Below are 13,477 nucleotides of genomic sequence, written 5' to 3'. Positions count from 1 at the left end.
TTCGTTAAGACACAGGTCTGTAGTATACTTTAATTAGAATATATATTGTGCTGGTGTGGAATCATATAGGTATAGTCACTCTTGGGTTATTTGCTATTGGCCGTCTCTTATGCATGTCCCTCCCTCCCTTACAGGCTTTGGGTAATGCCTGCTTATCAGCATTCGTTTTCACATCTGGAGAGAAGCTGATTATCACCTGCCTGAAAATTCAGTGGGACGAGGGCCATGCGAGAGTGGGGTGAGTGGACTGGTCTATACTAGGGCTGTGAATCTTCTCGATTACGATTCATCTGTCAACGATTCGATTCGATTCGATTCCACGATGCATCACGATCCATCTCGATACAGCTCAAAGTATGGCAGCTCCAGGTATCAAATCCTCAATTTTCTATATTTTTACTGCACATGGCCACTTTTCATCAATTAATACAAGCAGTCAGATAAATATGAGGTCCCTTTTTTACTTAGAAAGTGCATTAAAATCTGAATGTCAACAGAAATTTAAACATAAACGATTCAACCATTCATCTGTCTTCGATTCGATTCAATTCACACATCCGCATCTCGGTGCATCGATTAAACGATTCATTTTGACACCCCTAGTCTATACGACACTCAAGTTACATGTAACACTCAAAACTTGCACTGGCAGTGGCAGTACAGTAGTTCTAAGGGAGCTTACAAATGAGATCTTCTTAGCCATGATAGACCCTTTTCACGGGAAACACTAATGAGGGTTTCCAAATTCCAATCATGGAAGTTGGAAACCCTCATTATTGTTTTGCTTGCACCTGTGTTTACCATGCCTTTTCGACACACACTGGCCCCCGTGAGAAGGGCCTATTGTCAATGATCTTTCTCTCTGTAGTTCTGTCGGATTTTAGGTTACCCCGATAGCCGGGCGCTTCTCGCTCATACTGAGCACATTAGCGCCCGGCGAACGTCACGCATTTCCCATTTTACACTGTGCCATTTTCACGTCTAGGTCTAAAAGCCGGCTCCTACCTGAGTCTTCACGTGAAGTGAAGACGCTATCCGATGCAAAACATCCTCCTCTTTTAATGACACTGTCTGTCTTTCAAAAACCGAAAAGCATTTATCTGGAGCACCGCTTCTTCTTCTTCTCTGATGTGAAGCAACCCGGAACAACGACTTCCGGGTTGCTCGAGGTGCTCCAGATAAATGCTTTTCGGTTTTTGAAAGACAGAAAAGTGGATTTTATGCAACAATTTGGATGCAACAACTAGGTGTCATTAAAAGAGGAGGATGTTTTGCATCGGATAGCGTCTTCACTTCACGTGAAGACTCAGGTAGGAGCCGGCTTTTAGACCTAGACGTGAAAATGGCACAGTGTAAAATGGGAAATGCGTGACGTTCGCCGGGCGCTAATGTGCTCAGTATGAGCGAGAAGCGCCCGGCTAGCGGGGTAAACATTCAGGCAGTGTCTCGTTTGCCGTCGACATTGTAATGCACTAAACGTCATATCATATATGTGGAGTTAGCCGCAGCTAACACGCCGCTATAACATCCTTTATAGTTGCTGTCGTGGCTAAATCGAGTTTGTACTTACTTTCGCTGCAAATCATATTCTTTCACCTTTCTCTCTCATTCGTCTTTGTTGCTGCAGCGCGCAGCCGCAGTAGTAGCTAGTAGCTTTGAAGGTTTGACAAATAGGTCTTGCTGTGTGGAGTTTGCATGTTCTCCTCGGTTCTCCTCGGTTCTTCTCCCCGTTTTTTTTTTTTAAATCTCCCTCGAGACGAGATAGGATAGGAACCCCCCGCTAAAATAAACATGCAAAAAAGAAGCTAGAGAATCTTGAATCTCGCTCGCGCATCCGCGTACCGACCATGCACCAGCCATGCACAGGCATGTGTTGCGAGATCTCGCGAGAGAAACAAGCAACCAACCATACCTTGTTTCTCTCGCGAGATCTTGCAACTGCTCGCTTTGACTGTCGTCCCTAGGGCAACGCACAGAAGCTTCTTTCAGAGCATCATGGGTGCTGAAGCGGTGGGAATTTCGAAATATGTCGTCGTTATGGTAGCTATAACTGCTTGTACGGTTTACTCACATGATTAATATGTTATACGTGTGAGGGTGAGGGGTAGCTGAAAAACATAGATCTTTTGGTCACTAGTGCTCCCCGTAGTAGCCTTAGCTAGTAGCAATGGCTAGCATCTTTTCACACATACACAGTCCATGGTGTAAACAAGAAGATATCACATACGTTTCCATTGCATTTCGTTTGTGCATTACATTTACAACATGTAACGTTAAAGATATCCAGTGGGTGTTTAATGATGATGCGCTTTTCAACCATATATTTTTCACATTCGTAGGTATAGCCTCTTTTGGGACTGTAACTGCCTGGTAACTCTGTTGTAGTTAGATAATGGCACAGTCCCAAAAGGGGCTGATTCGTATGTATTGCATCGGATGTTGTAATAATGTTGGCAACTACTCGGTTTAGCTAACATACCGTACATTGATTTGTTTGTCTTTATAGCGAGGAGTGTGCAGTCTGCTGGTGACTTCCCTGAATGCATGATCAAGGGACGGAATTGATGCCGACCGTTACACATGGAGCTAAAGTTGGAGGTCGTGTTGTCATCCAGCATCAAAAGGAAGAAGCCATGGCCGCGATTCTGCTGGCTTGGGCAGGTAAAAAAAAGAGACTAAAATGTTACACATTTCGTGACAATGATGATGCCAAACCCACTTGGTTCATCTTCCTAGTCGCTGGAGAATGATTGTGAACCTGCTGTCACCTCACTCCTCTCTATAGGAGAAGGAGTCTGTTTTCCTGTTAGATGACAAACGGATCAGTGAGATCAACATGGTCTCTGGCCGCACCAAGAAGAAGACCCCAAAACTCTACCCCTTGCTCACCAGTATGGTGACAATGGCTGCATCCCAGAATGGTGAGTTTAACCTCTCAAGTCAAAACAATGCATCATTGCCGAATAGGGCTGGGTATTGGTTCAAATTTCAAGAATCGATTCGATTCCGATTCACAAGGTTCCGAATCGATTAATCCCGATTCGATTCCGATTCGATTAATTTCAATATCGATTTGGTTAGTGATACTAAAACATGATTTTTGAGCTGTAACCTGAATTACATGACTGTCCAGTTATGTATGTAACACAGGGGTTCCCAACCTTTTTTGCGCCAAGGACCGGTAGATACATGGGGGAAAAAAGTTGCGGACCGGTTGTCAACTTTAAACTATGTTTCAACTACCACACACAGCCTATAATATTATAGCCTATGTTTGTAAAAAAAAAAAAAAAAGATCGATCTCTGGACATATGAATCGATATCAAAGGATTAAAATAAAAATCTGAGAATCGATTTTTTTTTAACCCAGCCCTATTGCCGAATGCCAATCTGATCGTACTGCTACTTTCTTGTTGTTTTTCCAGGTGTGTGGCTTTCTGGACTGCTGGTCTCAGGAGAGCTGTTTCTATGGAACAGGGATAAAGACTTGTTAAAGACTGCTGCAGCTGTCCCACAAGTAGCTCAGCTCATTACTGCAGCTCAAGGTCTGTATACTCCAGTGTGAGTAAAATAGTTTTACACCAAGTAATTTAATTTGTCTTAAAATGCATAAAGAGCCAGAGACAAATGCAGTGGCAACTTGGGAGAGGTGAAAGGTAGAACTCATTATGTTCTCTTGTTCACCCCGGACTTCTCAGTATCTGTCAACGGTGGGTGGGTGTTGCACGACAATGCCTGCTTTCTCTTTACTTGGTATATTCCAATCATGTGTGTTACACGGCAATCAAATCTGAATCTTGACTCCATGGGGGAATGACTGTGTATGTGTGTGTATTTTCACAGGGAATGGCACGCGTCTGTCTCTCCAGGTCTCTGGGGATGGGTTGCGCGTGCTCCTGGTATCCCTAACAGGGCAGGTGTTCCTGTGGGAGTGTGTGGACGGCAGGGATTTGACCGGGGTACGAGATGGCACCGTGAGGGGGAACTGGGCGCACATACAGCCCCTGGAAGATACCACTCTGCCTTCTTCACGAGACAAAGAAACCTCCCAACACAGCATCTTCGTTAAGACACAGGTCTGTAGTATACTTTAATTAGAATATATATTGTGCTGGTGTGGAATCATATAGGTATAGTCACTCTTGGGTTATTTGCTATTGGCCGTCTCTTATGCATGTCCCTCCCTCCCTTACAGGCTTTGGGTAATGCCTGCTTATCAGCATTCGTTTTCACATCTGGAGATAAGCTGATTATCACCTGCCTGAAAATTCAGTGGGACGAGGGCCATGCGAGAGTGGGGTGAGTGGACTGGTCTATACTAGGACTGTGAATCTTCTCGATTACGATTCATCTGTCAACGATTCGATTCGATTCGATTCCACGATGCATCACGATCCATCTCGATACAGCTCAAAGTATGGCAGCTCCAGGTATCAAATCCTCAATTTTCTATATTTTTACTGCACATGGCCACTTTTCATCAATTAATACAAGCAGCCAGATAACTATGAGGTCCCTTTTTTACTTAGAAAGTGCATTAAAATCTGAATGTCAACAGAAATTTAAACATAAACGATTCAACCATTCATCTGTCTCTGATTCGATTCAATTCACACATCCGCATCTCGGTGCATCGATTAAACGATTCATTTTGACACCCCTAGTCTATACGACACTCAAGTTACATGTAACACTCAAAACTTGCACTGGCAGTGGCAGTACAGTAGTTCTAAGGGAGCTTACAAATGAGATCTTCTTAGCCATGATAGACCCTTTTCACGGGAAACACTAATGAGGGTTTCCAAATTCCAATCATGGAAGTTGGAAACCCTCATTATTGTTTTGCTTGCACCTGTGTTTACCATGCCTTTTCGACACACACTGGCCCCCGTGAGAAGGGCCTATTGTCAATGATCTTTCTCTCTGTAGTTCTGTCGGATGCAGCATACAGTGGGCCAGCAAGACATACCCCATGTCCCGTCTCACTCCGCCCTGTCGGCCAGTGAAGTCCAGAGGGGCGTTGGTGCCGGCCTTCTCTCCTGATGGCCAAATGTTAGCCATAGTCCTGAACCAGAGAGAGCCTAGGGTGAGCAGCCGTCCACTCTGTCTCTATCTGTTTGACCTTGTTCAATTCTTCATTTGATCCTATTACACGACTCTCTTTGAAAGCCTACGTTAATCCTCCCATAGAAGTGTGAAAAGTTTTCTGTTTTCTGTTTTTTGGAATGCAGGCTACACAGGTTCTCTTTGTTAGCACGCAGAACTTTGTCTCCATATCCAGTGGACTGGGGGGATGTGGCAGCAAGAAACTGGATATCCCCTCTAAGTATATAAGGTACGGTATGCATGAAGAAAAGGGCGTTTTGAAAACATAAACATATAATCCGATTATCTGAGCAGGAATTGTTGCCCTGTATGTGAGCAGATATTTTGGTTTCTAAAACACTCGCATGTTGAGGTAATGAACTCCATCAGTTTTGCTGTTATGACCATGTGTTTTTGTGGCTTTTTGTTTTGTTTGATGACATTTTCTAGATATATATTTTTGTAGTTCAGCACAGGGATTAAGCATGTTTAATCATGGTTGAGACAGCCACGTCATGCTTATAAACAATCAGCTGTTCACAGCTGTTGTTCCCTAAGAGCTGCGGACCTCTGTCATGGCTGCCAAAGGGTGGTTTGCATCACCTGAAAGTCCTCTGTGGTGGCTGCTTGTTTTGATTTGCTTTGTTTATAAGGGCTCTTTATAATTCTCTTTTAGGTCCTACTGGGTGGGTAGCGTGAGCTGGGCACCAGGTGGGCTTTTCCTGGCCTGCGTCCTAAAGAGAGGCTCCCTTCTCATGCTGGCTCGCCTCGGCGGGCTTCTCTCTCTGACCACCTCCGGGTGCAATGTTGACTTTGGGCCCGCGCACTTCCTACCTCTTCACCCTCTGGTCACATACAGGTATATGTTTGAAATGTTACACATCCCTCCTTCTATAGAGACAGTCCGCATGTGTGGGAACGCCCACAAAATGTTAAACGGCTGGCGCGCGAGTGGGGTAAAACCGCCCATATATCTCATGGGCTGACTCACCAAAAGACGGTGCTGCGGCTCTAAACTACAGGTTTGGGGGTTCTAGAGCAGAACACAAGACGTCTGCTCAGATGTGCGTTTCCTGCGGTGGTTAAATCCCCGATCGTGTCTGCCTGGGCTGGGCTATCAGCTAAATTCTAACTTTGCTGAATGGATAGAACGGGGGAATTTACCCCACCCTGACCCCGCCCCCAGCAAGGCTGAGCCAGTTAACCCAGCGTCTATTGTGGGCGTTCCTAGAGCCTGTATGGGCGTTCCCAGACATGCGGACTGTCTCTATAGGATATTGATATGAGATATGATATGAGACTTGTAACCATGGTTACAAGTCAGTGATTTGTTCAAGTTGATGTTCTTTGGAATTACTGTGTTTCTTCTTCTCTCTCATTATGTAATCATCTTTGTTTATCTATAGAGAGCCAAAGTGAACGTCACTTCCTGCTTCAGCACTGTACCAGAGATTTTCATCCGCCATTTATTTTCCCATCGACATTTCGTAAAATGCTCATAAAAAGGGTTTTACTGGTTCAAACCAAACGGTACAGATATATTTAGAAACAGGAGAGATCACATAACATTTCACTCGGGCCAAAACGTAAAAAAAAATCTTGGGGTTGAAGAAAATATTTTTTCAATGTTTTTTTAAGTTTGGGTCCAAGTGAAATGTTCTATGGTCTCTCCCGATTATAGCGTTAGCTGAACGTTTGGTTTGAACCAGTAAAACTATTTTTATAAGCATTTTACGAAATGTCTATGGGAAAATAAATGGCGGATGAAAATCTCTGGTACAGTGCTGAAGCAGGAAGTAGGCGGTCACTTTGCGATGTAGGTGCCAGGTCACTTTGCCTCTATTGCTTCGCTGTCACTTTTCAACATGAGAGTTAAATCATTGCTTCTACCCTGTTCTTGTGACATAAGCATGAATTAAAAAACAAAACAATATAGTCTGTATTAACACAGAACGGGTTATGTTTTATCTGGTATAATCTTTTATCTTTCATAAAACCTTTTTCTGTCTTTGCACCACCAACTGCCCTTTCTGTCTGCAGGCCACCGACCTCTGCAAGGACAGGGGACGCCTCTCTGTCCAGCTCTAGCATGTCTGTGCGGGACGTCCTACGGCAACGCTATTCTGTCACCTGGCATCCACGGCTGTTCTACCTCATTGTGTCTGACGGCTACATGGCCACAGTGTTGAAGGTGCAAGAGAGGCCTTCCCCCGCACTGCTGCTGAAGACTCTGCTACAGGACACTGGCAGTGACCTAGAGAGGGCCAGCCGGACGCTGGAGAAGTCACAGGTGAGGAACCAGGGACTCCAGGAAGTGGGCATTGGGATCTCATTAAATATTACTACCAAGCATCTCGCAGGGCATTTGACAGCCTGATGCAAAAAAGGGAATTTAAATCATCTGAGACTGGAAAGATTCGTTTTAACCTCCAACATTAATCAGATTAATTTAATTCAGACTAGTGAATGCTTGCTAAGTTGCTATCTAGTATCATGGGTTACACTGGCAATTTAATGAACGCTCAGCTCTTGTGATCAACTTGCTAAATCAACTCCCAGTTGTCAGACAATATATGATGTGGCCAGATTCTTTTTGCTTTGTTTATTTTTTATTGCAATGAAGATTTAAGATGATGTTTTTAATCGGTGTATTGAATTTTCCTTCTTTCAATGGACTATTTTGTTCTGTTTTGTCTTCTTCTTCTTCTTCTTCTTCTTCTTCTTCTTCTTCTTCTTCTTCTTCTTCTTCTTCTTCTTCTTCTTCAGTAGCTTTCTTCTTCAGTAGCTTTCTGCAGGGCTCTTGACTATATGGTTTTCTCATAATTACTTTTAGATCCATGCGAGGGCATGGCTGGAGTCCGTTTCTTGTCTGAATCTGGGCAGCAGCCTGGATGAAGTCAGACCCATTGTTACATCTGGGCCCAACAACACCAACACAGAACCAGCCACTTCACCAGCCACAGATGGCTCCACGTTGCCCCTTTTTCTGCAGGACCAGGAGACCATGGGTGGTACCAAGGAGCTTCTTCACAAAGTACAGGTCCGTCAATTAGTATAATCAATCAATTAATATAGGCCATGGATGTGGAATTGAATTCTGATTAATTTATGTTATTTGTCTTTAATTTGCCCTCTAGGCTTTTTTTGAGGACGATTCGGATTTAGACGGACCACCTGCCGGTTCCCACGTGGAGAACGGAGGTCGTCTGGAGTTTGCCTCCATGTTTGATACGCTCCATGCCACGTCGTTGGACTCACAGACTGACCCTGGTCCTGTTCCTTACCTAGATCACGAAAGCAACTACGTCGACTCGGAGAGGAAGACCCCGCTTCTCCTTCGTGAACTCGGGCAGATCCAGGGTAGCCTGTTAACAGCCTGGGCGTTGGGTTTGTCTCTCGGAAGCACTGTAGAACACAGAGGGCATCTGCTGAGGTACACCCTCCACTGTGTGGTACGACTTGCTGCTCTGCTCCATTTGATCCGTAGCTCCACGGTCCGCACAGGGAAGAAGGATATCTCCGTTTCTCCTGACGTCCTGCACCTTCTCAAAGCCCTTCTGTCCTTTCTTCCCTGGGATGCCGCTCGCTCAGATGGGCCAGGCTGCTTGGAGCTGATGGTAGAGTTCAGTCGACGGCTGGTACGCCTGTCGCTGTCCCCTCTCCCTGAATCCTACCAGACTGGTCACTCTAGCTGTCGGGTATCGTCTCAGAATCTCTCCACAGCTCTGCTCATCCTGCAGCTGGCCTCCGATTCTCTCGACCACACCTACAGTCCGCAGCAAAGAACGGTCTGGGCCTCCGCGCAGCTGGAAGCTCTTTCCCAGCTGCCACAGCTCTGGCCTTCAGATATCTACCATGTACCTCTGCTACAGGGTGAGAAGGAGGAGACAGTCAGCTCTTTACCTCAGGCACTGCCTGTCCCACAGCGACCCTCCAGCAGGTAGAGACAATCTCTCTGGATTTACATATAATTTATCTATGTTTATGAGCACAGACGCAACTATGTGTTATTCAGTGGATACCCATCTTACCCAGTGCCTCTCGTGTGTTTTCTGACTGGGAGTTAACCCATTGATACCTGATGCAGCATTTGTGTGTATATCCCTCATTTGTGTGTGTATCCCTTTAAGACCGCGAACCGCGTGACGCGGTTCGCGGTCTTAAAGGGATACACACACAAATGCTGCATCAGGTATCAATGGGTTAAGGCTATCCCAAAGTCAAACAAGAGTGGTGGTTGTGTTTTTTGCGTGGGCAGAATGTTGGGCGTGTGGCAGTGGGTGTACAGGATCACCCAGCAGTATATGGAGGAACTGAGAGGCTGCAGAGGCCTGGATGGCTGGGAGGAGGAACATCAGGAGGTGTCTATCATCCTGTCCCAGATCCAGACAGCTGTTCAAGCTACAGGAGAGAAACTCGAGGACGGCCCTGCACTGCTGCCGTACCCAGGTCTGAAGCAAACCAACACTTTGTTTAAGGGTGCATTCACAACAAGCGACACGATTTAACTCTGGGGCGTTTACTTCTTGAGTTCGTCTCTTTTGGGCAGGTGAGAACAAGGCAATTTCAACTTAGGTAAATGGTAAATGGTAAATGGCCTGCATTTATATAGCGCTTTTATCCAAAGCGCTTTACAATCAGTAGGTAGTCTACATTCACCCATTCATACACCGATGGCGGCAGGCTGCCACGCAGGGTGCCTACACACCATCGGGAGCAAGGAGGGTTAAGTGTCTTGCCCAAGGACACAACGACAGCAGCTGGGAGGGGGCGGGGATCGAACCGCCAACCCTTGCGTCATTGGCCGACCCGCTCTACCTCCTGAGCTAAAGCCGCCCCTCTTAGCCGCCCCTCCGCCGCCCCTCCGCCGCCCCTCCGCCCCCACTTAGGTGTGCACCAGATATCTGCACCGAGACCACCTGGTGCCTCTCGGTCATCTACCAAGTCCACTGTGCTACCATTTGTTAGGAGTGAAGACTTAATTATACCAGCAGCAGGAAAAGACACCGAAACGCATAATTTTATCAGTATATTGTTTGTTGTTCCATACTGTGGGTATGTAATTTATATGCAAATCTAAACAAACCAACTAGAACAATGCAACGTCGTCAACTTTGCAAATATGTTTCGGTCCAAAGAAAAAGAACTGGAGGTGTGATAAAACAAATAGACTTTGGCTGATTTCCCGTTGTTCAGCTAAATATGTAGCTCTCTTGCCCCCACAGGAGAACATCTATTCTTGCTCGGCTCATACTCAGAGAGTGCTGATGTGTGGCGGTCGGAAATCTGGGCAGAGACAAAAAGAAGTGAGAAACATGACTTCCTAATATACCTAATATCCACGACATGGTCACATCAAATCTGAAATGTTCATCATATATTCTTTGTGTCAGATTGCGATCGCAGTGTGTTTCAGGAGCAGCGGCTGTGTCTGGCTCTTTTGTATGGACTGTTGTCCCAGTACCGTCTGAGAGAAGCCCAGGTGCTGGGGGACCACATGGCCCGCCTCCTCCTGCACAGGGCCGGACACCAGCAGGACAACATGGCCCACACAACAGGTATGCTAGGCTCAATATACCATATACTGCTATAACTACCGAATAGGAGAACTAGACTGGGCATGAGTATTTGAAAGCCTCCACAAGCCTCCACAAATCTAGACTATATGGACCTTGGGCAGAGATGGTAAGATCAAGTCCGTTCCAACTTAGGCAGTAACTTTCACCAGACCTTTGGTAATGTGATCGCAATGCTATGAAGGAAGCAAGCCAAGAATGGACTTAGAAATGAAACTATTACCTACGATGTTCAAAGTTGCTTACATCAGACATCTTGGCTGTTCTTTGGTCAAATTGTAACTGAATGTCTCATCACTGTCTGTATGCTTTATGTTCTTTGTCATACAGTCACCAGTTCTTCAAGCTCAGTGACTCCACAAAATGGCAAGTGTATCTCATGGCGATAGTCAGGGATTTTAGTCATCACTTCTGTCTTTGTGTCCTCGTCCTGCAGCGGAGACTTTCCCATGTCCATGGCTGCCAGTGGACCTTCACAGCGATGCAGCCTGTGCAGTGGTTCAGTCTCTGGGGAGATTCATGGCCTCTTACTTCACCAACCAAGCCCTCGACCTCCTGCCCCCACACAGTGTGGCTGTCCTGCCTCCACTCCACCTCCCTCGCGGTGAGATACCGTCATTTTCTTGGCCAGTTGCAAAAGTCTCATCCTTTTATTAAAATCGCCATTCGCTAAACGTATTGATCTCCTCTCAGGCCCGTGTGTCGGGCGCTTGGTGCCGCTGTGCCGGGAGAGGGTGTCCGGGGCGGTCCGAGCGCAGCAGCTCTCCGAGGTGTGGACGGTGGACTATGCCCAGGACCTGCTCCTGCTCGGCGGACTGCTTCCCGAGGCGGTGTGGCTGGCGCACCATCTCGGGGACTGGAAGGCCGCGGCCTCACTGGGTTTAGCCTACACGAGATACTGCGCCGACCACTGTGACTTCACTCGGTCAGTGTGTGTGGACGTGTACTCTTAATGAATCAGTGAATACATGAGTGTATCTGCTGGTTACTACTAACTAATTAATTTGATTCCATGTTTGTGCATGTACTGATGTTACCTGGTTTGAAATACCCTATTGCCGCAAAAGTACTGCCGCGGTGGTTGGATTTGTTTTCTGTCTGCACCAGTAAGAGTCAAACAAGATGTCAAATGAAAGCTGGTAATCCACAGATTCCAATGGTATTAATCTGATCTCTCTTAGTCTCGCTGGCCAGCCTCCTCTCCCTTCCGTCCGAGGAGTCTGGCGCCGCAGGTCTCCATAGTGGGATTGCGATGGGCGGCGCTTAGCGGCAGTGCCCTTGGAAAATAGTTTCAAACAATCTAACTTGCCGTTTTCAGCGTGTAGCAACGAGCTAGCGTGTGGGTTTCTGCCGTTAGCTTGCTAGCTAGTTAGCGTTGTTGTTTTCACTGGGGTGGCACTATTTACAGCGACACACAGGGAGGAGGGAGCGGAAGCCGCTCTGATTGACATGGTCGGAGCCAACGACAGAGTTTGTAATAAGCCGGGAGCGGACATCCGGCTGCCACCGAAACAGTCGCTCCAATGGGAGAGCAGAGTAGAGCAGGGGAGGGTTTATCCCAGTTATGGAGACCTGCGGCGCCAGACTCCTTCGGACGGAAGGGAGAGGAGGCTGGCCAGCGAGACTAGATCACTCTAGACCAAAACTCACTGAACTAATAGCCGCGACAGCCGGGTGGCAATAAGGCTACTGTAAATTCCGGACTATAAGCCGCACCGGTGTATAAGCCGCACCTGCAAAGTTGACTATTTTTTTCTTATATAAGCCGCACCGGACTATAAGCCGCGGGTGTTTTAATGTTTTTTTTTTTTTTTTTTTTTTGTGTTTTAATGTTTAATTACCATATGTAAGGGTTCATGCACAGAGGGGATTGTCGGGAAAGAGATGGCTGTTTGAGGAAGCTCCCATTTATTAACATTTCAACAAAACAACATAACACAACACCACCTGTGTTGTTTTTTACAGTGCACACAGTGTCATACAGTGTGGTGAAAAGAGGGCAAGAGAGGAAATTAAAACTTATTATAGTTATATAGGATTTATAGTTAGAAAGAGTGCTAAAAAAGAGAGATTTTTTTTTTTTTTTTTTTTTTTTTTTTTGAAAAAATCCATAGATAAGCCGCACCGTTATATAAGCCGCAGGGGCCAAAAAAGCCCAAAAAACGGGAAAAAAGGTGCGGCTTATAGTCCGGAATTTACGGTACTTTGAAACAGGTAACATCTGGAGATGTTGCTGAGGACTCTGCTTCCTTCTATGGCAGGCTCAGATGGAGAGAACTCCACCTCCCAGCAGCCTTAGAGCCAGCGAGCATCTTTCAGGCTCAGCTGGAGTCTCTTCTTGGCAAAAAGGTCTCGCAGGAGCCTGAAGGAGATAAGGAAGCCTACAAGAGCTTCACAGGTTGGTGCGCTGTGACATTTCACAAGCTGGGACAACAACACACAAAGAGCCGTATCATTAGAATCCGTGCCGTGTCTCATCTCCTTTCTCCAGACTCCTTGGAAGGAGAAGATTGGGAGTTATTGCAGGCTTCCACACAGGAGATTCTGAAGGCTTCAGTCATGGCCGGCGTGGACGTCATGTCTTCGCCCTTGTCTGCCTTGCTGGACACAGCCAAAGAGCTGTGCTCCTGCCTGCCCGCCCTGGTGCCCAGTGGACTGTATCTGCCTGCACCGCCTCTCTATTGCCCCCAGCCTTCCTCCAACACACAGGTACATGGCAGCAACAGGAGGCTCACCTGTAATGTGTGAAGTGAGTTCCATGGTCAGTTAAAGGTGAATGTGTGTGTGTGTGTGTGTGTGTGTGTGTGTTATGCTTT

The 13,477-nt window shown here is 46.4% G+C and overlaps 1 protein-coding gene across 1 annotated transcript in view; it reads left to right on the top strand.

Annotated features, from left to right (window-relative positions):
- Positions 1-2,580: 2,580 nt before the first annotated feature.
- The window catches only part of cplane1 (ciliogenesis and planar polarity effector 1), a gene marked incomplete at both ends in the record, with an annotated part of 31,209 nt that continues 20,312 nt past the window's right edge, over positions 2,581-13,477 (top strand). The window contains 18 exon segments of the mRNA XM_083657409.1: positions 2,581-2,661; positions 2,786-2,921; positions 3,426-3,549; positions 3,844-3,847; positions 3,849-4,076; positions 4,196-4,299; positions 4,930-5,086; positions 5,232-5,335; positions 5,762-5,944; positions 7,126-7,375; positions 7,919-8,125; positions 8,223-9,025; positions 9,344-9,534; positions 10,311-10,391; positions 10,479-10,643; positions 11,098-11,265; positions 11,355-11,586; positions 12,923-13,370. Coding sequence (XP_083513535.1) covers positions 2,581-2,661; positions 2,786-2,921; positions 3,426-3,549; positions 3,844-3,847; positions 3,849-4,076; positions 4,196-4,299; positions 4,930-5,086; positions 5,232-5,335; positions 5,762-5,944; positions 7,126-7,375; positions 7,919-8,125; positions 8,223-9,025; positions 9,344-9,534; positions 10,311-10,391; positions 10,479-10,643; positions 11,098-11,265; positions 11,355-11,586; positions 12,923-13,370 — 3,666 coding nt within the window.

Source organism: Poromitra crassiceps (genome assembly GCF_964638095.1).
Source record: "Poromitra crassiceps genome assembly, chromosome: 21".
In the NCBI taxonomy this organism is placed as follows: Eukaryota; Metazoa; Chordata; class Actinopteri; order Beryciformes; family Melamphaidae; genus Poromitra; species Poromitra crassiceps.
Note: the sequence above shows the minus strand (reverse complement) of the source record. Positions and strands in the feature narration are given on the sequence as shown.